Source organism: Lithobates pipiens, unplaced genomic scaffold (assembly GCF_037356315.1).
Source record: "Lithobates pipiens isolate NorthernLeopardFrog02 unplaced genomic scaffold, aLitPip1_a1.2 Scaffold_23, whole genome shotgun sequence".
NCBI lineage: Eukaryota > Metazoa > Chordata > Amphibia > Anura > Ranidae > Lithobates > Lithobates pipiens.
Window position 1 is genome coordinate 16,357,249 of NW_027507785.1, and position 23,526 is coordinate 16,380,774.

General features: G+C 45.2%; 2 protein-coding genes across 2 annotated transcripts in view; one reads left to right on the forward strand and one right to left on the reverse strand.

The window, feature by feature from the left end:
* Positions 1-1,061: 1,061 nt before the first annotated feature.
* LOC143927223 (uncharacterized) lies at positions 1,062-7,350 on the reverse strand. Its single transcript, XM_077451213.1, has 7 exons — positions 6,103-7,350; positions 5,842-5,976; positions 5,639-5,762; positions 5,432-5,529; positions 5,146-5,352; positions 4,908-5,046; positions 1,062-3,711 (listed from the first exon to the last, which is right to left on the reverse strand). Exons 1-7 carry the CDS (start codon positions 6,343-6,345, stop codon positions 2,465-2,467), a joined length of 2,193 nt encoding a protein of 730 aa, XP_077307339.1. The 5' UTR covers positions 6,346-7,350; the 3' UTR covers positions 1,062-2,464.
* A 6,314-nt stretch (positions 7,351-13,664) lies between these two features.
* LOC143927219 (uncharacterized) overlaps positions 13,665-23,526 on the forward strand; it is a 57,610-nt gene continuing 47,748 nt past the window's right edge. The window contains 2 exon segments of the mRNA XM_077451207.1: positions 13,665-13,778; positions 20,874-21,002. Coding sequence (XP_077307333.1) covers positions 20,907-21,002 — 96 coding nt within the window. The 5' untranslated portion in view covers positions 13,665-13,778; positions 20,874-20,906.

Consider the following 23,526-nt stretch of genomic DNA (forward strand, 5'->3'; position numbering starts at 1 on the left):
GTACCGCACTCAAGCCTATGTACCGTAGCACCCTATACCAAGTTACCAGTCCTTATAAGAACTTTTGTGGAACAAGCAGGTTGTGTGTTAGTGATTAGCAGACTGTACGTCAGTCCCTATACCGCTGAAGGACTGCTGCAGTATAGGGCAGCGGTCAGCAGTGGTGCACGTCAACCCTATCTATTGTGGACCGATAGCGGTCCTTACAGAACAGCAGACTGTACCGCACTCAAGCCTATGTACCGTAGCACCCTATACCAAGTTACCAGTCCTTATAAGAACTTTTGTGGAACAAGTGAGTTGTGAATGTTTAGCAGACTGCAGCAGAAGGGCAGCAGTCAAGTATAATATCCTTTCTATATTTGGAAGAAAGAATATTATACATGTACAAGCCTATTACTGTACCACTGATACCAGTCCTGAAAAGAACCTTTGTGGAACTAATAATAACAGCAAGTCTTTAAAATTACCCTCACTGCCTGACAACACTGCTTCCTTCCTGTCCCTATACAAATTGGCAAAAAAAGAGAACGATTAGTGGTTACTGGAACAGCTCTTTTGTGGACCTTGATAGTAACAGCTAATGATGATGATGATGATGATGATGATGAAAGACTAATCTGGCTGTCCCTGTAGCATACACCGTCCTTTCCCTTTCTCTAAACTAACAAAAGACACTCAGGCTGCTGCAAGAATCAGCAGCACAGCAAACCTATCAACACCTAACACCTATACCAGTCCTGAAAAGAACTTTTGTGTACCAAATAGCTAGTGGTTTATCTCTCCCTACTCCACACAGGAACCTGTCCCTATCGTAACAGAAGAAAGAATGTAAAATGGCCACCGGATCGGGTGTATTTATAGGTTAGGGGGAATGTCCAAGTGTCCATGTGCTGTCATGTCTCAATTGGCTGTCCTGTATCACATGATAAACGTGTCACCAAAGGTTAAAGTTCTTGTATACATTAAACACGTAAGTCCGCCGCGGCGAACGACGGAAAAAGGCGTTCGAACGTGCGGACCGCGAATGTCGGAAATTCGCCGCGAAACGACCGCCGGGCGAAACGTTCGTCCATCACTAGTGATGAAGGAGGACTTGCAGTTGTGGTTTCATAGCTCTGTGTTTCGCTATGGTGAGAGGAGCCAGATCAGAAAAAAAGTTGATACGGGTGCCCCTGGAACACTAATGTTTCCTTGTTGCGAGCGGCTGCAAGAAGCTGTTCTTTAGTACGAAAGAAGTGCAGTTTTACTATAATATCGCGGTGGCCCATCGTTCTGGCGGCGTGTAAGGGCTCTGTGAATGTGATCGAACTCCAAGCGCTCTATGGGTATCGAAGGGGACAATTCCTGAAATAGTGCTGTGGTGAACGATTGGACATCATCAATCACTTCAGGGATTCCCCGGAGCCTGAGGTTTGACCTGTGGGAGCGGTTCTCGGCTTCTTCCAGGCGCAAGAGCAAAGAGGCGTTCTCCTCCCGGAGTGCAGCGTGTGCTTGTGCATGATCCTGCAGGGTTAGCTAAATGTCATCTACCCTGGCCTCCAAGTCGGTGGTACGCTGGCCTATCTCGCGGATTTCCCGTGAGAGCCTGCTAGTAATTTGATCGGAGGTTGTTTTCAGGGCCTTTTGGAGCATGAGTTCCATATGGTGGAGAAAAGCTGTTTGATCCATACCTGAAAGCGGTACTGCAGGAGGGCTGCCGACATGAAAATCTGTGTCCTCATCGTTCAGCTGGTCCATTACTGCAGGATATGCGGCCAGTTCTTTAGATAGGGCCTTCGCCGCCATCTTAGAGGAGATGCGGGCTAAAGCTTCCTTGATCGGCTTAGCTTTGTGTTTGCCTCGGTGACCCGTCAGCACCATCCCGGTGGGTGCTGGAGCTCTTGCGGAGATAGTGCGTGCGAGCACAGGTCTCGATAGTGGCCCGTACAGCTATTCGGAACCTGAATTGGCGGCGGGGAGTGCGGAGCTCTAGCAGGGAATGTCCACCATGTTAGGCTTCGCGCATGCGCCCCCATGCTAGTTCTTCTTTATTCGGAACAGTCGGTGTTATCGGCTTCTTCATGAAGTTAAAGTGTGGTGAATCATGGAATCTGGCAAATTTGTCTTTTCTTTCCCACCCTATATTGGCTAGGGCAGGGGTCTTCAAACTACGGCCCTCCAGTTGTTCAGAAAGTACAATTCCCATCATGCCAGGAATCTTCAAACTACGGCTCTCCAGCTGTTGCAGAATTACACATCCCATGAGGCATTGCAAAACTCTGACATTCACAGACATGACTAGGCATGATGGAGTATATCTGAGGTGTATATCAGGGTGTGCTTCTTCCCCACATGAGAGCTGTGATGTCCAGTAACATTCATATAGAAGACATTTCCCGCACTCAAGACACTAATACACCTCAAGGGTTGTGTGGGATCCCTGATGTACAGGAAGACTGGACTTCAGTGAGGAACAATTCCCTCACTCAGGACAGGAATACGGTATCTCCCCCGTGTGAGATCTCTGATGTCTGTTAAAACTGGAATTGTCTGAAAAACATTTCCCACACTCAGGACAGGAATATGGCTTCTCCCCCGTGTGAGATCTCTGATGTGTGTAAAGACTGGACTTCTTTGAAAAACATTTCCCACACTCAGGACAGGAATATGGTTTCTCCCCTGTGTGAGATCTCTGATGTGTGTAAAGACTGGACTTCTGTGAAAAACATTTCCCACACACAGGACAGGAATACGGCTTTTCTCCTGTGTGAGATCTCTGATGTTTGTAAAGATTGGACTTCTCTGAAAACCATTTCCCACACTCAGGACAGGAATACGGCTTCTCCCCCGTGTGAGATCTCTGATGTGTGGAAAGACTGGACTTCTGTGAAAAACATTTCCCGCACACAGGACAGGAATACGGCTTCTCTCCTGTGTGAGATCTCTGATGTTTGTAAAGATAGGACTTCACTGAAAAACATTTCCCACACTCAGGACAGGAATACGGCTTCTCCCCCGTGTGAGATCTCTGATGTGTGGAAAGATTGCTCTTTTCTGAAAAACATTTCCCACACCCAGGACAGGAATACGGCTTCTCCCCTGTGTGAGATCTCTGATGTATATAAAGACTGGACTTCTCTGAAAAACATTTCCTGCACTCAGGACAGGAATACGGCTTCTCCCCCGTGTGAAATTTCTGATGTGCGGAAAGACTGGACTTCAGTGAAAAACATTTCCCGCACACAGGACAGGAATACGGCTTCTCCCCTGTGTGAGATCTCTGATGTGTGTAAAGATTGGACTTCTGTGAAAAACATTTTCCACACTCAGTACAGGAATATGGCTTCTCACCTGTGTGAGATCTTTTATGTCTATTAAGTTTAGATTTAGCATGGAAACACTTCTCGCACTCCGGACATGAATACGGCTTCTCCCCCATGTGAGATCTTATATGCACATTAAGTTTAGATTTAGAACAGAAACACTTCCCACACTCAGTACAGGAAAAGCTCTTCTCTGTTGGAAGGACGGTCCCATCCCGCACAGTCTGAGGTTCCTCAGGATAAGAGGAATACGATGGTCCATCTACACTGTGTGGTGCCGGATGGACATTTGAGGTAGTCGGGTTTTCTCCTGGACTATACTGTGTGATGTCCTCATCTTCTACTTTACAGTCTGGAGACAAAGTGAGACAATCCTCTGAGGTTTTCCTCATCTCCCGTCCATCTACTAAAATACAAATACAAAGATTATTACTAGACATGAGCTGATTGGTTCCCCTAAACCAGGACTCCGCCCACATCAGACAGCTTTGTCTCTGAGGATCTTACAATTCCCCCCTCAAGGTAACTAGTAAATGGGTCCTCTGATCTCCTACCAGATCATTTCTTTATTCATGGACCTTAGTCAGAGAGGGAGGAAACAACGAGAACTGTCTTTTATAGGAGTGACAGTGATGAGGGGATTATAGGACGAGTGTCCCCTCCCCCTCTATCACTCATTGCCATGTTCCCAACACAAGAAGTCCCACACTTCCTTATTTAGTCCATGATTTAGTCATGAATAACAGCGGGGCTGAGCCCCACCAGAGGTCAGAGAGTGAGGATGGGGGGAGAACATCCAAGATGAAGACTGGACTGATCCTGAAGACCCCCATCATTGGGTTATTGACTCCTCCCTCATTATCACTTTCATTATCACTTTCTGTTTAAGGTTCCAAAGTCTGAGGATGTTATCACATTATTATCAATATGTAAAAGTCTGTGCTCCAATCACATCATCAGATATAAAATGTCCAGCTGGTAGGAAATGAGTGCAAAAGAAGTCAGGACTATGTAATGTACAACATATTGTATAAGATACAACAGATAGGACTATATAGTATCAGGATGATGTAATATACAATATAGAGTATATAGTGCAGGGGTCACGAGTATGTAAGGTAGAATATAAATTATACAGTGTAAGGGTCAGGACTCATAATATTGGTATTCAGTAAACAGTGGAAGATGAAATGTTTACATGAGACAAGTTGTAGAGGTCCCACACCACTGCATCCCATCTCCTGAGACTGCACTCAGTGACTTGGGTCTGAGACTATACAGACATATCCCTCCACCCGGCACAGCCAGCAGACAACAGAACAAGTAATCCTGGGGGGATTGTTCTGTAAGACATCTTGTTATACCCGAGTATGGGGTTGAAGACCCAAAGCACATACCCCAGGTGCCTAGGTCTAGTAATATCTATGGTGAAAACAAACATTTTGCTGCCAGCTGAACCCCAGAATCTCCATAAATCCAGTCTAGATCCATAAATTGTGTCTGCAGCACAGAGAAGGAAGATTATCACCCAGTCCCCGCCCTACTCTGGACCAATCAGTGAGCAGTATGGGTGGAGGAATGTATTTAGTGTTAATGACCCACCTGTGCTGATCTCTGTAGGAGTGTCCTCCTCTATAAATGTCCCCGTTATTCCATCCTCCTCCATAGACTGCTGATCATCCCTCACATACCTCTCTTCTTCTGATTTCACCTCAAATTCTATATCGATTGGATCTCTGCTCTAAACCAAGAGAATAAGAGAGAAGATCATCTGTAAGATCACATAGAAAATACACACATTGTCTCTATAAGTGTGATTTATAATCTCCCTCCCACCAACCATGTAAAAGTGGGGGATGGTGTGATCTTCCTGTGTGGAATCCCGGGAATACAGAGGACGGGGACATCTCTCTGGTGAGTTCCTGGTATTTGGTGGCTCCATCATATCCTTGTGTCCTTCTGAAATCTCCTCCATCGCTCCATACTCCTCATCCTCCTCTTTATACTCTTCTTTAACATCAATATTATCATCCCCGGGGTTTCCACTCTGAATATATAATAAAACATTCATTGTAACAATCATGCTGTGTATAAATCAGAACTACCAATAATTGTCAATCATCTACCTGATGATGGTGGGGGATGGTGTGACCTTCCTGTATGGAATCCCGGGAATACAGAGGATGGGGGCATCTCTCTGGTGGGTTCCCATTACTGGATCCATCTGTAGGAAACACACACACTGACTGAATACATTGTTTCTATGTGTTTATCAGATGATCTAGGTGGAGCCTCCGTACTGCTCTCTCCTTTACAATAAAGTCTCCTCTTACCCGGTGATGTGAGGGGCGGCTGATTGTCCATCATGACGTCCTTGTAGAGATCCTTGTGTCCTTCTAAATACTCCCACTCCTCCATGGAGAAATAGACAGTGACATCCTGACACTTTATAGGAACCTGACACACACAATGATACAGTCAACATCCAGACACATCCCTTGTCTGTTACTGGATAATGTCCCAGAATCCTCCTCACCTCTCCTGTCAGCAGCTCCGTCATCTTCTTGGTGACTTCTAGAATCTTCTCCATGTTGTGTCTCTCAGGTTTTAGGGAGTCACATGGAGGCACTGTGATGGTCATATGATCACCGGACTTCACAAGAGGAAATCTCTGTATTGGGAACCAATAGGAATATCATGTTAGAAACCCAGAATCCTCCTCACCTCTCCGGTCAGGTCTGTGTTTTATTAATAGAGATAAGAGTGATGTCATGTGACCTCCCAGAATCCTCCTCACCTCTCCGGTCAGCAGGTAGATGATCTCCAGGGTGAGGTTTAGTATCTTCTCAGTCATGTGACTCCGGTCCTCCTCCATCCTCATTAGTGCCGTCATTTGATTTATACAGGTCTCTTTGTAGACGGATAACTTTGGTAAATGAAAGGAATAATTATTTGGATGGTGTTGGTCACACAATAATGGATGTGGATGTGAGGAGGGTAATAGGAGGGTTTCTGTACATTTAACAACTACTCCCCCCATGGGAACACATTTAGTTTGGACTGTTTGCTACATTGAGGTGCGGAACCCTCTTGGCTGCTGGATCAGATATTCCCTTTTCTCTATTGGGTTTGTTGGTTCCTGAACTGGATTTGTTACATTTTAGATCTGCAGACAAGGAATGATAAATACGATCCTTCCTTTGACTTGTTTGCTCTGAGGCAGTGCTGTGAGGACAATGTGGGGTCATCATGGTGTCCAGGAAGGTGAACTTGCTGACTTTTGGCCGGAGTTGTTGGCTAATCAGGATAATTACTAGAACTCTGGCTGCAAGGCTCCAATCTCCGGCAGCCTGCTGACTGATCGGAGTGATGTCACTGTATGCAGTAACAGAAGGGATCGGATTGGATAGCAGGAGGATGCTGCTGGTGGAGTACAGAACTGTGGGGGAGGAGTCGGTAATGTTCTCTCCAATAGCAACCCATCTGCCATCTATGCTGATTATAAAGATTTTAACATGTAAGTGTACTATTTGTTTTTAAGGAATAAATGACTTCATCATTCTAATGAGGATCTCGCTCTGTCATTTCACTGTTGTTTGAGCTCCTTGGATCTTCCCGGATCTTTATCTGACAAGCTGCAGGACCCTTGTATGTTGGAATGAACATTTGTCTTCATCATGCTGTTACCATAGACTGCTGTCTGTTGGGCTGGACCTTGTAGTGCACATTACTGGTGTGTGATTTTTATTTCAGTGCTGGTAGGAGGACAGCGGGGGGAGGGGTTTGTTCTCTTGGTCTATTTTGTATCCTGTAACATATTTCTAGAACTGTGAAATGGTGAGGTGAAGGCTTCCTTCACTTGCTGGCAGAATGTCTTTAACCACCCTTAATAACCAGAGCAATTTTCAGCTTTTGGTGCTCTCACATTTTGAATGACAATTACTCAGTCATGCAACACTGTACCCATATGAAATTTTTGTCCTTTTTTCACACAAATAGAGCTTTCTTTTGGTGGTATTTAATCACCTCTCAGTTTTTTATTTTTTGTGCTATAAAAGAAAAAAGACCAAAAATTCTGTGAAAAAATGAATTTTTCTTCGTTTCTGTTATAAAATTTAGCAGATTAGTAATTTTTTCTTCATAAATTTTGGCCAAAATTTATACTACTACATATCTTTGGTAAAAATAAGTACAAATTGGTGGATATTATTTGGTCTTTGTGAAAATTATAGAGTCCACAAGCTATGGTGCCAATATCTGAAAATTGATCACACCTGAAGTACTGATGGCCTATTTCAATTCTTGAGACCCTAACATGCCAGAAAAGTACAAATACCCCCCAAATGACCCCTTTTTGGAAAGAAGACATTCCAAGGTATTTATTAAGAGGCATGATGAGTTTTTTGAAGTTTTCATTTTTTCCCACAATTCTTTGCAAAATCAAGATTTTTTTTCCTTTTTTTTTCCCCCACAAAATTGTCATATTATCAGGTTATTTCTCACACACAGCATATGCATACCACAAATTACACCCCAAAACACATTCTACTATTACTCCCGAGTATGGCGATACCACATGTGTGAGACTTTTACACAGTGTGGCTACATACAGAGGCCCAACATGCAGGGAGCGCCATCAGGCGTTCTGGAGCACCCAGGCCAATTCTGACATTTCTCTCCTACATGTAAAAATCATCATTTATTTGCTAGAAAATTACATAGAACCCCAAAACATTATATATTTTTTTTAGCAAAGACCCTGGATAATACAATGGTGGTCATTGCAAATTTTTATCTCACACGGTATTTGCGCAGCAATTTTTCTAAGGCGTTTTTTGGGGGGAAAAAACTGTTTTGTGCTAAAAACAAAACAAAAAAAAAAAACAGTAAAGTTAGCCCAATTTTTGCATAATGTGAAAGAGGAAGTTATGCTGAGTAAATAGATATCGAACATGTCACTCTTCAAAATTGCACATGCCCGTGGGATGGCGCCAAACGTCGCTTCTTAAAAATCCCCATAGGCGACGCTTTAATTTTTTTTTACTGGTTACATGTTTTGAGTTACAGAGGAGGTCTAGGGCTAGAATTATTGCTCTCGCTCTAACGTTCACGGCGATACCTCACATGTGTGGTTTGAACACCGTTTTCATATGTGGGCGGGGCCTACGTATGCGTTCGCTCCTGCATGCGAGTACATGGGGACAGGGGTGCTTTAAAAAATTTTTTTTTTTTTTATTGTTCATTTTACTTTATTTATTTTAGTTTGACATTTTTTTCCCCAAAAATAAATTTTTGATCACTTTTATTCCTATTAGAAAGAATGTAAACATCCCTTGTAATAGGAATATGGGATGACAGGTCCTCTTTACAGTGAAATCTGTGGGTCAATATGACCCCACATCTCACCTCTAGGCTGGGAAGCCTGAAATAAAAAAAAAAAAAAAAAAAAGATTCTGGCTTTGATCGTATTGGCGAGTTGGTAGAAGCACCGGAGGGCGGTGAGGGGTGGGGGGGCGTCTATGGCTGGGTATTGCAGGGTATCACCAAGTATGGCTGGGTATCTCCGAGTATGGCTGGGTATTGCAGGGTATCTCCAAGTATGGCTGGGTATGGCAATTTATGGCAGGGTATTGCAGAGTATTGGCAGGGAATTGGGGGGTATTGCAGAGTATTGGCGGGTATTGCAGAGTATTGGGGGGTATTGCCGAGGAATTGGGGGGTATTGCAGAGTAATGGCAGGGTACTGCAGAGTATTGGGGGGTACTGCAGAGTAATGGCAGGGTACTGCAGAGTAATGGCAGGGTACTGCAGAGTATTAGGGGGTACTGCAGAGTAATGGCAGGGTACTGCAGAGTAATGGCAGGTACTGCAGAGTAATGGCAGGGTATTGCAGAGTAATGGGGGATACTGCAGAGTAATGGGGGGTACTGCAGAGTAATGGCAGGTACTGCAGAGTAATGGCAGGTACTGCAGAGTAATGGCTGGTATTGCAGAGTATTTGCAGGGTATTGCAGTGTATTTGCAGGGAACTGAGGGGTTAAATTCGGTGAGCAGCGATGTGGGCACTGCAGATTCAGCCCACAGCGCTGCTAACACCGATCTCTTTCCCCTCCGCTGTACCGATCGGTACAGAGAGGGGGAGGGAGGAACCAGCGTCATAACATGACGCTGGTTTGTTTACAAGTGATCACTCCGTCATTTGACGGAGCGACCACGTGGTAAACGGCCGCGACGAGCGGCCGTTTACCGTGATGCGCCGGGTCCACTGGTCACGGATGATCTTGTGTGCGCGCCCCAGGGGGCGCGCAAGAGCAGAATTCTGGGAGGCCGTTAATTAACGGCCTCTCAGAGTTAAACAACCGCCCTGAAGCCGTTAATCGGCAATGGGCGGTTGTTAAGTGGTTAAAAGAGAAGTAAAATTAATTTTTCTTTCAGATTCATACTTACCTAGGTGGATGCCGCATCGGTCCCCCGGCGCCTCTTCACTGAGAACCGAGCGATCTAACATCTGCGATGGCTCGGTTCTCACAGCTCCGCCCCCCGCGCTCACTGGAGCTGTGGAGGGGCGGGAGAGCCCGTCTCAGTCTCTCAGCGGCTCACTTAGAGGCTGAGATGGCCATCAGTCCAGGCACCTGGAAGATCCAGACTTCATTGTCGTGATGATGCGGTGCCTGGACTGATTCCAGTGATGCCACCAGAGAGCCGATTCTGCCCGCTCTCTGCTGAAAACAGGTCACAAGAATGCAAAATGAATTGTACTCCTGTAACCCATAGGAGAAGCCCAGCCAAGCGATCTCAGGCTGGACTTCTCCTTTATGGAGGTCAGAAAAGTATGTGCAGGTGGGTGAGAGGACCATCAGAGACCAACAGCCTGTGTAGTGTAATAATTGTCCTTTGTAGGCCATGGATGGTCAGGATGGTCATTGTCTTGTCTATTTATTGTCAGTGATGTTTGTTTAGAGGAACATATTACTAGAATTTATCTCCAAAATGAAGAGAATGTTCCGGACCAGTAAGTGGGGAAATGTTCTGCCCCTGAAGGGGTTAATCTAGGTTTCCACACTATATATGTGTGTATCATCATCTGCTGGAGATAAAAGACGTCACAGTGACTATGGAGGAAGAGGACGGACATGACGGGGGGTTACTGGGTGTAAATAGAAAATAAGATCTTATTACCTCGGCTTCTGCCACTTCCAACAACGTCTCCTCTCTACTTCCCAAGTTCCCAACTCACCTCTCACCCGGAACTTCCTGTCTGTACCTGACATCACTTCCTGTCTGTATTCCATAGAGACTTCCTGTCTGGGTAGAAGTAAGATCACCATCTTGTGGAGTTCAGAGGATCGGCAGCCCCAAGAAACATCTCATAATGATCAGTCCTGTATAACAGGGCAAAGATAAAAACATAACTCCCAAAATGGATCTTTTTGGTGAAAAAATTGCAAAAATATATCAAAAAGCATATATATATATGATATATATATATATATATAATCAGTCCACTCATAATGAATATGTTAAACATAAATTGCAAGGATGTAATGTTTACATAGGAATGTTGGTGGAGATCTCTCCAAGTAAGAACACTTCCTCGTATATGCTAATTTAGTGATGTGATCATTTCTTTGCCCATTTACCAAGTGTATGCTCTTGTTATGCAGTGTTTGTTTGCCCTTTTCCAATATGATTGCTATGCTCTCTCTCTCTCTCACCGAGGATGAGGTCATCAAGAAGAGCAGAGGATGACGAGGGTTTTTGTGGGTAAGTGGGTGGAGAGAGACATGTGGAGAGAGAACAGTGAATTCCTGCTAAGAGAACACGGAATGTGTAAGTGCTGCAGATTCACCTCACTGAAACATACATAGAGACTGTTAATGATTTCATGTTCCTGTTTGGAAAATACTTTATGTTGGATGGTTCACTGAATGTTATTTCTTCAATACATGGACTTTCAAATACAATGCTGTGTGGATTACTGTCTATGTGGAGATATATTTCTCAATTGGGATTTCACTTGCTATTCACAAGCCCCAATTGAGTGGAGGCACTGTGCTTGTTAGAGATCCTGTCCTGATCACACAGATTATGAAGAGTCTGCTCCTAAATACTATACAGGTGGCGCCATCATATCTCAGTAGCCGCAGAAAGAGAAAAGAATAGTGCTACATTTATATAAATAAAACAACTAATCCTGGAGTGAAAAAAGCTGTAAAGCAATAAGTAATATATAAACTGGGTCATCCACTTCATACATAAAGACAGTGTGATTCCAGATCTTCTAGATCACATAGAAGGAGGACTCATCGATGATTTCATACATTTGTTTGGAAGGATAGAAGAATCCTCAGAAGGGATCATGTAGGATGACAGGAAAGTCTCCTGACTGGTGAGATCATCCAAACATAATGATTATATCCATGAACTGCTCGTTGGGGTGATAAAGCCAATCTGTAAACACTTTGTAGATATTATCCAAGACCTCAGCACACTCCAGGCGTCGAGAAATCCTCAAGATGGGTTTATCCTGTCATTTATCATAGGTAGCCTCATCTCTTCAGGGAAGCCTAATACACCTCCAACTCTTGGATTAGCTCACAACCCAAAAAATCTAAGTTTTTTCCTAAAACTTCCCTTCATGGTAATAGTGAGGCTGCATTAAGGCACTGGTGGGGCTGCATTCATGACACTTGTGAGGCTGCATTCATGTCAATGGTGAGGGTGCATTCATGCCAATGGTGAGGCTGCATTCATTGCAATGGTGAGGCTGCAAATGGGTACTGATTAGGCTGCATTGATGGCACTGACCCCTATTTTGCTTCACATTTCTTTATTTAAAATTTAAGTTTTTTCCTTATACTTCCCTCTTAACCATTTGCTGACTAATGTCAGCACATATACTGTATGTCAGCAGAATGGCATGGCTGGGCAAAGTAACGTACCCGTATGCTACTTTGAATTTCCCTGCATGCACACGCACATCTGCCACAAGCTTTGTGACCGTACCCGCGGGTCCTGTGGACTAGATCGCTGAAGAACAGGGAGATGCTGATGTAAACAGCATGTCCCCAATCTGCCTAGTGACAGCACACTGATCGTCTGCTCCCTGTCATCAGGAACAGCGATCAGTGTGGTGTCACATACAGCCACACCCCCAGACAGTTAGAAACACTCCCCTAGGAACACTTAACTCCCCTGCCTAGTGGTTATCCCGTTCACTGCCAGTGAAATTTTTACAGTAATCAATGCAATTTTATAGCATTGATCGCTGTATTAATGCCAATGGTCCCAAAAATGTGTCAAAATTGTCTGATGTGTCCGCCATAATGTTGCAGTCATGATACAAAATCGCTGATCGTCGCCATTACTTGTAAAAAAAATATTAATAAAAATGCCATAAAACTATCCCCTATTTTGAAGATGCAATAACTTTTGCGCAAACCAATCAATAAACTCTTATTGCGATTTTTTTATTACCAAAAATAAGTCGAAGAATACGTATCGGTCTAAGAAAACAAAGTTTTTTTTATATATTTTTGGGGGATATTTATTATAGCAAAAAGTAAAAAATAATGCATTTTTTTAAAAATTGTTGCTCTTTTTCTGTTTATAGTGCAAAAAATAAAAACCGCAGAGGTGATCAAATACCACCAAAAGAAAGCTCTATTTGTGGGAAAAAAAGGACGTAAATTTTGTTTGGGAGCCACGTCACACGACCGCGCAATTGTCAGTTAAAGCAACGCAGTGCCGAATCGCAAAAAACACTCTGGTCAGGAAGGGGGTAAATCCTTCCGGGGATGAAGTGGTTAAAGTGAAGGTGCGTGTTATATGCCTATCCGTGTTATACGCTAATAAATATGGTATATCCAAATAGCTCATCCTTAGACTCTTTACCACACACAGCCACAAAGGCAAGAGAATTCTTGTTGGGGAGTGTTAGTTAATTTGCATTTAATTTTAATGGCCAAGCAAAATGGTCGGGCCTCACACATGTTCACTTCATCAAATCTGGCCCTCTTTGAAAAAAGTTTGGACACACCTGATATAAGCATTCAACAAAGTGTTCTTACTTTGAGAGATCTCCACCACCATTCCTATGTGAACATTACATCCTTGCAATTTATGTTTAACATCTTCATTATGAGTGCATTGATATACATTTCTATGCTTTATGATATATTTTTGCATTTTCTTCACCAAAAAGATCAATTTCAGAGTTATCTGTTTTCTTAGGCATACCTTTGTTTAGATTGATATACTACAGGAATGGTTACTATAACATGTTTCTAGGGGCTGTAGTTTCTCTGAATGCCACAAGATGGTGATCTCACTTTTATCCAGACTGGAAGTCTCTATGGAATACAGACAGGAAGTGAGGTCAGGAACAGACAGGAAGTGATCTGGAATAAAGACAAGAGTTTCCATGTGGCATGAAGTAGAGAGGAGACGTTGCTGGAAGTGGCAGAAGACGAGGTAATAACATCTTATGTTCTATTTACACTCAGTATGTCCGTCCTCTTCCTCCATAGTCACTGTAACGTCTTTTATCTCCAGCAGATTATGATACACACATATATAGTGTGGAAACCTAGAGTAACCCCTTCAGGGTCAGAACATTTCCCCACTTACAGGGCTGGAACGTTATCTTCATTTTGGAGAACATTATGGGGCGTTTGCAGCAAATTCGAGTGCTGCAGAATGACCCATAATGCACTGCGAGATCGCAGTGCATTGCTGTATGATGATTGGCCAAAGCATGCACCTGATCTGCATGCTTTGGCCAATCCCAGTGCCCTCTGCTAAGAGAGCCATAATTGGCAAAAGGCAGGGTGCCTTTGGCCAATCATGGCTCAGGGGGACTAAGTCCACGCCCCACACTATATAAGGCTGCTTACATGGCTGCTCTGTGTAGCTTGATTTACATTAAGCAGGCAGGTTATTCAGTTAGTGGCAGTGTATTTGAGATATATATACACAGTCAGTCTAGTGTGTGTGTGTGTGTTTGTGTTATATATATATATATATATATATATATATATACTCTGCACTTAGCATAGACTATAAATTCAGTGTTAACTCTATATTCAGTCAATTGCAGGCAGTGTATTAAAATATATATGTGTGTGTTATATATATATATATATATATATATATATATATATACTATTCAGGATTTATATAGCGCCAGCAATTTACGCAGCGCTTTACAATATAAAAGGGAGACAATACAGTTACAATACAATTAAATACAAGAGGATTAAGAGGGCCCTGCTCAGAAGAGCTTACAATCTAAAAGGGTGGGGCCGGTGGTACAGAAGGTTATAACTGTCGGGAATGAGTTGATGGAAGTGGTAGGAGATTAGTTTGAGACGTGATAGGCTTCCCTGAATAGATAAGTTTTCAGGGATCGCCTGAAGGTAGCAAGAGTAGGGGATAGCCGGACCGGTGGAGGTAGAGAGTTCCAGAGGATTGGAGAGGCTCTGGAGAAGTCCTGGAGACGAGTGTGGGAGGAGGAGACGAGAGAGCTTGAGAGTAGGAGGTCTTGAGAAGAACGGAGAGGACGGTTTGGGTGATATTTGGAGACAAGATTGGTGATGTAGCTTGGGGCAGAGTTGTGAATGGCTTTGTATGTGGTGGTTAGTATTTTGAATTTAATTTGCTGGGTGATTGGGAGCCAGTGTAGGGATTGGAGGAGAGGGTTGGCAGACACTGAGCGGTTGGTAAGGTGGATAAGTCTGGCAGCAGCATTCATGATAGACTGAAGAGGGGATAGCCTATGGAGAGGCAGGCCAATGAGAAGGGAGTTGCAATATTCAAGGCGAGAGATAACAAGGGAGTGAATGAGGAGCTTGGTAGTTTCATTTGTTTTCAAGCTGTGGGTGGTTATCAAGTGACCAAGGGAGGAGGTATAAATAGAGAAGAGAAGGGGTCCAAGAACAGAGCCTTGGGGGACCCCCACAGAAAGAGGCAATGGAGAGGAGGATACAGAGTTGTAGGTGACACTGAAGGAGCGCTGTGATAGATAGGCAGAGAACCAGGAAAGCGCAGAATCTCGGAGGCCAAGGGAATGTAGTTTATTGAGGAGGAGCGGGTGGTCAACAGTATCAAAGGCAGCAGAGAGGTCAAGTAGTAGGCGTATGGAGTACTGGCTGTTGGTTTTAGCAGTTAGTAGATCGTTAGTGAGTTTTAGTAAGGCAGTTTCCGTGGAGTGCTGAGAGCGAAAGCCAGACTGTAATGGGTCAAGAAGGTTATTTTCACTGAGGTAGGAGCTAAGGCGGTTGTAGACTAGGCGTTCTAGAAGTTTAGAGGTGAATGGGAGCAATGAGATAGGTCTTAAGTTGTTCAGGTTGGCGGGGTCCAGTGAGGGTTTTTTAAGTATGGGGGTGATCTGCGCATGTTTTAGAGGGGAGGGGAAGGTGCCACTTGAGAGGGAGAGATTGAAGATGTGAGTGAGGGAGCATAAGATAGAATTAGAGGGTGACCTTAATAGTTGTGAGGGGACAGGGTCCAAGGGACAATTGGTTAGGTGAGCATCTGAGAAAAGTTTTGCAACCTCTTCAGTAGTAGCCAATTCAAAAGAGGAGAGTGTTGAATGTGCTATTAGGCCAGGTATGTTGGGTGGGGAAGATGTACGCACAGCGGAGGTGTCCTCGCGAATTGCATCAATCTTGTCTTTGAAGTGATTGGCAATCTCTTGGGCTGTGAGTGAGTTGGTGGGTAGAGGGGGTGGGGGACGAAGCAGAGAGTTAAAAGTTGAGCCGACGGGGATTGGATGACAAAGTATTAATAAGAGATACAAAGTAGGCTTGTTTGGCAGTATGGAGGCAGGAGTTGTATTTTAGAAGGGCAGATTTATATATGGTGAAGTCTTGGAGGCATTTTTTTTTACGCCACAGCCGTTCAAGAGCACAGCAATGTCTCTTGAGATTTCTAGTGTTGTCAGTTTGCCAGGGTTGTAATGGTCGGGACCTGATTCTGCGTGTGGTTAGAGGAGCAAGTGCATCTAGTGATGAAGAGAGTGAACTGTTGTAGACAGAGATGGCAAGGTCAGGACAGGACAGGGGAGAGATTATTTCATATAGGTGGTCAGTAGCAGAATAGAGAAGAGAAGGCTTAAGGTGGTGAAGGTTCCTACAAGTAATTGTTTTCTGCTTGGAAGGATGGGTGGTTGGAGGCAAGGATACAGTGAAACTTATGAGGTTGTGATCAGAGAGAGGAAAGGGGGTGTTTGTGAGGTTGCCAGGGTTGCAGAGATGGGAGAATACAAGGTCAAGGGTATTACCATTAGAGTGAGTGGAAGTATGTGTACATTGGGTTAGGTCAAAAGATGAGGTTAAGTCAAGAAGTTTAGCTGTAGTTGGGTTGTTAACGTTGATAGGAATGTTAAAGTCACCAAGAATGATGGTGGGTATTTCAGAGGAGAGAAAGTAGGGTAGCCAGGCAGCAAAGTCATCAAGAAAGCGTGAAACCGGTCCAGGAGGCCGATAAATTGCTGCAATCCTCAGAGAAATAGGAGAAAACAGGCGAATACAGTGCATCTCGAAAGAAGAGAGGGAGGGTTTGGAAGGACTTGGAAGGTGTATTGTGGGGATAGAAGGAATCCAACTCCACCTCCTTTCTGTCCATTGGGTCTGGGGGAGTGAGTCCAATGGAGACCACCATGGGAGAGGGCAGCAGGAGAAGCTGAGTCCATGTTTTGAAGCCAGGTTTCAGTTATGGCGAGTATGTTAAAGCCATAAGAGACAAAGAGGCCATGTACAGATGTTAGTTTGTTACAGATGGAGCAGCCATTCCAAAGGGCACATGAGATAGGGGGGCTGCTTTGAGGAAGCAGGGGGATAGAAACTAAATTTAAGTGGATTGCGGTGGTTGCCAGAGGGGGAGGGGTATTGAACATGTGGCTTGCAGTTTGAGAGTGGCGGCCCAGGATTAGGAGAAATGTCACCTGAGACTAGGAGAAGGAGGAGGGTGAGGAACGCAAGATGGGAGTGAGATGAGCATGAGCGCATGTGTCTAGTGGCCTTGGGGTTTATGCCAGCATGTGGATGCAGCAAATGCAGGAGATGATGGGTGCAGTAGTAGGGAGAGGGTAGGAGTGAGGGTGATATGTGCATGCTGCAGGGTAGAGGGGAGGGATAGAGTAAGGAGAATTTGAGGATAGAAGACACTGATGTGAGAAGGAAGAGAATGAGGAGCATCGTACTAGATAGAGTTGGAATCTGACTTGGTACAAAATAAATGAGAACTGCTGGTTTGCTTGTCGTCTTGCAGAGTGGTGGAGGCCGGCTGATCGATGCCTTTAAACAACTTTTCAGTCCTCAGAACCAAGGTCTGATTGGTTCAAGCAACCATCACCAGCATTACATGGTGCAGGAATATCTAGGGGCAAGAGCAGACTTAGAGACCTTTCCAACAGAGCATCCACTGTGTTACTGGGTCTTGTGGATGGACCACTGGCCAGAACTTGCTCAATATGCAATTTAGCTACTGGCCTGTCCTTCATCCAGCGTTCTTTCTGAACACACATTCAGTGCTGCTGGAGGGTTTGTAAGGCAGGGCTCGACAAACCCCGGTCGCCAGGTCGCATTTGCGCCTAGATTTCGTGTCCTGGCGACTGGGGCAACGCTGCTGGGGTATCCTGTCTCCATTTGGACCCCGAACTCCGCCGCGCAATTTCATCGGGCCGCGCCGGCCAGTAATTGAGGCCGCGGCTTTGCGGCCTTCTAAAATCTTTCGGTAGTCTGGCGCCATCTTGTGGTGGATGTAGAAATTACACCCTATTCCAATAATGCTAATTCCTAATGGAGTGAAGCTCCCCTGCCTGTTTTTTGCCCAACGGTGAGTGTGGTGGCTGGTAAATGGCTTCTCATTATATTATATATATATTATTAAATGTATTAATTAATTTACTAATTTAATTATATATATATATATATATATATATATATATATATATATATATATATATATATATATATATATATATATATATATTATAATATATATATTTTTTTTTTTTTTTTTTTTTTGTAAAAAGTAAAAAAAAAATTATTTTAATTAAGGAAAAAAAAAATATTATTTGTAATCCTCCCTGCTTGACCCCTTTCACAAGGGCTGTCTGATCAGGTTCACCTGTCAGTTTTTCAGGCGGACCTGATCGAACCCTTAGCAGGGAAATGGCAGTAAATGAGCGGGAATATGTCGGAAATAATAGTCACATTCTTTTGTTAACCACTTCGTGCCCGCGCTATAGACGAAAGATGTCTACAGCGCGGACACCAATTGCCGGGAGGGCGTCCCTAGACATCCTCCTGTTTACTTCCCCTCTGCACGCCGCCATGGGCGAGCATCGGGGAAGTTCTGTGTTGGCCGTGTCCCTTGGATACAGCCAATCACAGATCATGCTAAATGACCAATCACAGCGGCCATTTAGCACTCGAGCGGTGTGTCCAATGAGAGGTGATCTCATATGTGGGGGGCTGGGGGCTATCTTCCCCTCACTCGTCTCCATGTCAGGCCAGGGACAGGTCCAGATCGCCGTCACGGACCTGGCTCCTAACTTTTTTAGCTGGCTCCTAGATTCCAAGCAAATTTGTCAACCCCTGTTGTAAGGGATCATAGAGTGTGCCTGTCCACAGACTCCGTTGATAGGCTCACATTCATAAAAAAGAATCAGTTTTGGATCAGCAGCTATCAAGCACCTGATGCTGATGTAACAGATTGATTGAATTTTCTATAGATGTAGGATCCCTTGAAGACTGCCTACGCTAACTATCCTATTCCTCCTCAATCTTGTTGATGCTAGCGTCCAACAATATTTTTGGTTTAGGGCACCACTGCCTAAGGCCAGATTTTTCAGCCTCTGTTTAACAGGGACATGTCATTAAAATTTTTGATCTAATATTTCACAGCAGGGCCCATTCCTGCGCCCAACAAGAGTATCTGTGAGGGCTTGCAGTGTTCTGGTACCACCACCACCTGAGGCCCAATTTTCTGCAAGGAATATAGGGCAGGTGGTATAGTATATATATACTGATGTTCAGAGTATATAGTACCTGGGGGATGCCCACACCATTTTTTTTTAAAACATTTTGGGTGTGGGGTTCCCCTTAATATCTATTTCAGACCCAAAGTAATGGACTGGGGGGAAACCCATGCAATTTTTTTCAATGATTTTCATCTATATTTCCGAGACTCGACAATACAGTACAGCCGCAAGCAGTTTTAAATTACTTTTCGAAATTTCATTTTGCTGTGGTATTGTTCTAAACACGGGAAAACTGCGCCACTTTACAGGCATACTATAGACACCCTCTAGGCACAATATTTAAAGTAATATTTCATTTTTATTATTATGCATTATTAAAATCACTGCTCCACAAAAAAAATGCGCCATCATTGGATTCAGAGGGAGGAAAATACTGAGGGTTCTAAGGAAAGTATTGGAGCTGAGGGGTAGTGGGACCAAAGGACTATGGTAGGGTTTACTGCATCTGAAGGGTTCTGGGACCCCTGAGGAGGAAGTGTAGCTCAAGGACTTTGGGGATCTCTTAGGAAGTAATCGGGCTGAACATCTGAGAGGTTAGTGGGGTTGAAGGGCTGTGGGGGCCTCTGAAGAGATAGTCAGGCTGCAAAGCTTTGAGGAAAGAGGGGGGCTTTAAGGCTCAGAGAGACTCTTGGTCTCTAATGATCCTCTCATGTCACCTGCACTTACTTTTATGAATTCCTCAAAGAACTCCTGCGAGCAAGTGAAGGAAGCCTTCACCTCATCATCTCACTTGTCAAGAAATATGTTGCAGGACACAAAATAGAACAAAGAAGAACACTTTGAGGAGGTCTGTTTGCACAGCATCACTTACTAGTTGGCCAGCCCAATACCTTCCCATGACACATGGGAAGGTCCATAACTGGCAGTGCCCAGTGCTGGAATTCAGAGCCGCCCCTAGAACCACTGCCACTCTGTGCAGTGTCCTGGATACTACAGAATACTAACCAAGAGAACAAACCCCCCCCTGTTGCTGTCCTCCCACCACCCACTGGGCTGCCATTGAAGGGAAGAGAATAGACTCCTCCCCCACAGCACTCTACTCCAAAAGCAGCATCCTCCCACTATCCAACGCAATCCTTTCTCTTACTGCAGAGAGTGATAGTGACATCACTCCTGTCAGTCAGCAGGCTGCTAGAAATTGGAGCCTTGCAGCCGGAGTTCTGGCAATTATCCTGATTAGCCAGCAACTCTGGCCAAAAGTCAGCAAGCTCGTCTTCCTGGACACAATGATGACCCTACATTGACCTCACAGCAGGGCCTCAGAGCAAACAAGTCAAAGGGAGGATCAAAACTAGTTCAGAAACCAAATAAGCCCAACAAAGAAAAGGGTATTTCTGATCCAAGAGCCCAAGATGGTCCAAGGTTATTGAAAATATAGTAAACACTAAACAGTCCAAACTAAATGTGTTCCCATGGGGGGAGTAGTCCTTAAATGTACAGCAACCCTCCTACTACCCCCTCACATCCTATTATTGTGTGACCAATACCATCCAAATAAGTCTTACTTTCATTTCCCAAAGTTATCTGTCTATAAGGAGACCTTTATAGATCAAATGATGGCACCAATAAGGAAGGAGGAGGACCGGAGTCACATGACTGAGAAGATACTAAACATCACCCTGGAGATCATCTACCTGCTGACCGGAGAGGTGAGGAGTATTCTGGGAAGTCACATGACATCACTCTTATCTCTATTAATAAAACACAGACCTGACTGGAGAGTAGGGATGAGCTTCGTGTTCGACTCGAACATCGGCTGTTCGCCCGTTCGGCGAAGTCCGAACGTTTTGGTCCATTCACGCCAAATTCGTGTGGCGCTCACGGCCCACAATGCACTGCGATGGCGCAGTGCATTGCTGGCTCATGATTGGCCAAGCATGCACTGTGACCCCGCATGCTTGGCCAATCGCAGCGCCAGCAGCGAGGAGAGCCATGATTGGCCACAGGCAGGATGCCTGTGGCCAATCATAGCTCAGGCTGTGTAGTGCACGCCCCACACTATATAAGGCCACCAGCGCGGCGGCCTTGTGTAGTGTGTTGGCGTCTGAAGCAGTGGGTGTTCTATGTACCTTCAACACAGTACACACCGATCGTTTTTGGCCGATTTTCGATCTTGCTGTTGTGTAGTGGTTGTTGTCTACGTGCCCTGACCGCAGTATACACTATATTCACCTCACCTATATAGCTAGTGATCTATCTTTTACAATAGAGCTTGCAGTCAGTAGTGTTAGGAGCTAGTGCGTGCTGTCTGCGTGCTCTGTACCCAGTACACACCGCTATATCCACCTACATAGCTCTTCTCTATTTGAGCCCACTTGCCATCTGCAGGAGTTATTGGAAGTTGTGTGTGCCTCCAGCACAGCACAGTATACATCTGTATATACCCCTTTATCTCTGGTGTTCTATAATAAAGGCATCTGCAGGAGTTAGTGGGTGTTGTGTGCCTCTAGCACAATATACACTACCCAACTGCTTTTTTACCCAACTCCCTTCAGGCCATTACCATGTCTGGAAGGCCAGCAAGGAGAGGCAGACAGGCGCGAGCCGATAAAAGAGGGCAAGCAGGCTCTGTGTCTAGAGACAACAGTGCTGGTCGTGGACGCGGTGCATTGTCATCAGCACGTGGCCATGGGACACGCTTGTCCTTCTTTTCGGCAGCTCGACATGTTGAGCCGCAACATGCCAACGACTTGGTAGAGTGGATGACCAAGCCCTCTTCATCCTCCTCATCCTCTCTCACCCAGTCTCAGGGTACTAGCAAAGCAGCTGCCAACGCATCGTCTTCCCTCCTCTCAATGTCATCATCAGTGACTCCTTCCCTAGACCCACCACGTCCTCCTGAGGAGTCTCCTGAACTCTTTGAGCACAGTGTTGGGTACATGCTCCAGAAGGATGCCCTGTGTTTTGTAGCCTCTGATGATGACACTCAGCTAGAGGAAGGCAGTAGCGTGAATGCAGAGAGAGGGGATGCTCAAGAGGGACAGCAATCTGGCAGTCATGTTCCACAAGCTGCAGCATACTGCCAGGTTTGCTACAGCGATGAAGAGGGAGGGGATGATGAGGGCACTGACTCCACGTGGGTGCCTGGTAGGAGAGAGGAGGAGGCACATGTCCAACGAGGCAGGATGCCCTCCGGGGGCCAGCTTAGGGGCAGCAAACTGACTGAATCACACCGCAGAGCTCCGCCTGTGCAGGGCGCTGCCTCTGCACGTTATGCTAAAAGTTCTTTGGTGTGGGCCTTTTTTGAAACGAGTGCATCAGATCGCACCGCTGCTATTTGCAACATATGTCTCAAGCGTATATCGCGTGGCCAAAACATCAGCCGCTTGGGCACCACATGCTTGACCAGACATATGTTGACCTGCCATGCAGCTCGTTGGCAAGTGTACCTCAAAGACCCACACCAAAGAACAAAGCGGCCCTCTCCTTGCTCCTCATCAGCTGGCATCTCCAACCCCACTAGACCTTCAGTCCTCTCTGAAACCTGCTCTGAGAGGAATGAAGGTGTAGAATTAGGTGTGTCACAGCCAAGTGCTTCCGGGCACTCTGCTAGCAGTACACCCACGTCCGATTATAGCAGGCAAATGTCCCTGCCCCAGCTGCTGGACCGGCGAAAGAAGTTCACTCCCAGCCATCCACATGCCCAGCGGTTGAATGCTAGCTTGGCTACATTGCTAGCACTTCAACTGCTACCTTTTCAGTTGGTAGACTCGGCCCCCTTCCGTGAGTTTGTACAATGTGCGGTTCCTCAGTGGCAGGTCCCCAAACGCCACTTTTTCTCATGGAAGGCGATTCCGGCTCTCTACTGGCATGTGGAAGGCAATGTCCTTGCCTCGCTGGACAGGGCGGTCAGCGGTAAGGTGCATATTACCGCTGACTCATGGTCCAGCAGGCATGGACAGGGACGTTACATGTCTTTCACGGCCCATTGGGTCACTCTTCTGGCAGCTGGGAAGGATGCAGGACAAGGTGCAGTAGTGTTGGAGGTTGTTCCGCCACCACGCCTCCAAAATGCTACTATTGGTTGTGACACACCTCTCTCCTCCACCCCCTCCTCTTCTTCTTCCTCCATGGCCTCTTCCAGTGCTCTGTCCTCAGAACCAGCGGTGCTCCGTAGGCGTTCCAGGGGCTACGCAAGTACGCAGGCAAAACAATGCCATGCCGTGCTTGCGC

Bases quoted from the DNA above. Each gene is read 5' to 3' on its own strand.
- LOC143927223 (XM_077451213.1), bottom strand. From the start codon at position 6,345: ATGGGGGGAGTAGTTGTTAAATGTACAGAAACCCTCCTATTACCCTCC. The intron at 5,763-5,841 runs GTGAGGAGGATT...TGTGTGTGTCAG, and splicing joins CGGAGCTGCTGACAGGAGAG to GTTCCTATAAAGTGTCAGGA. The intron at 5,530-5,638 runs GTAAGAGGAGAC...TGTTTCCTACAG, and splicing joins GCCGCCCCTCACATCACCGG to ATGGATCCAGTAATGGGAAC.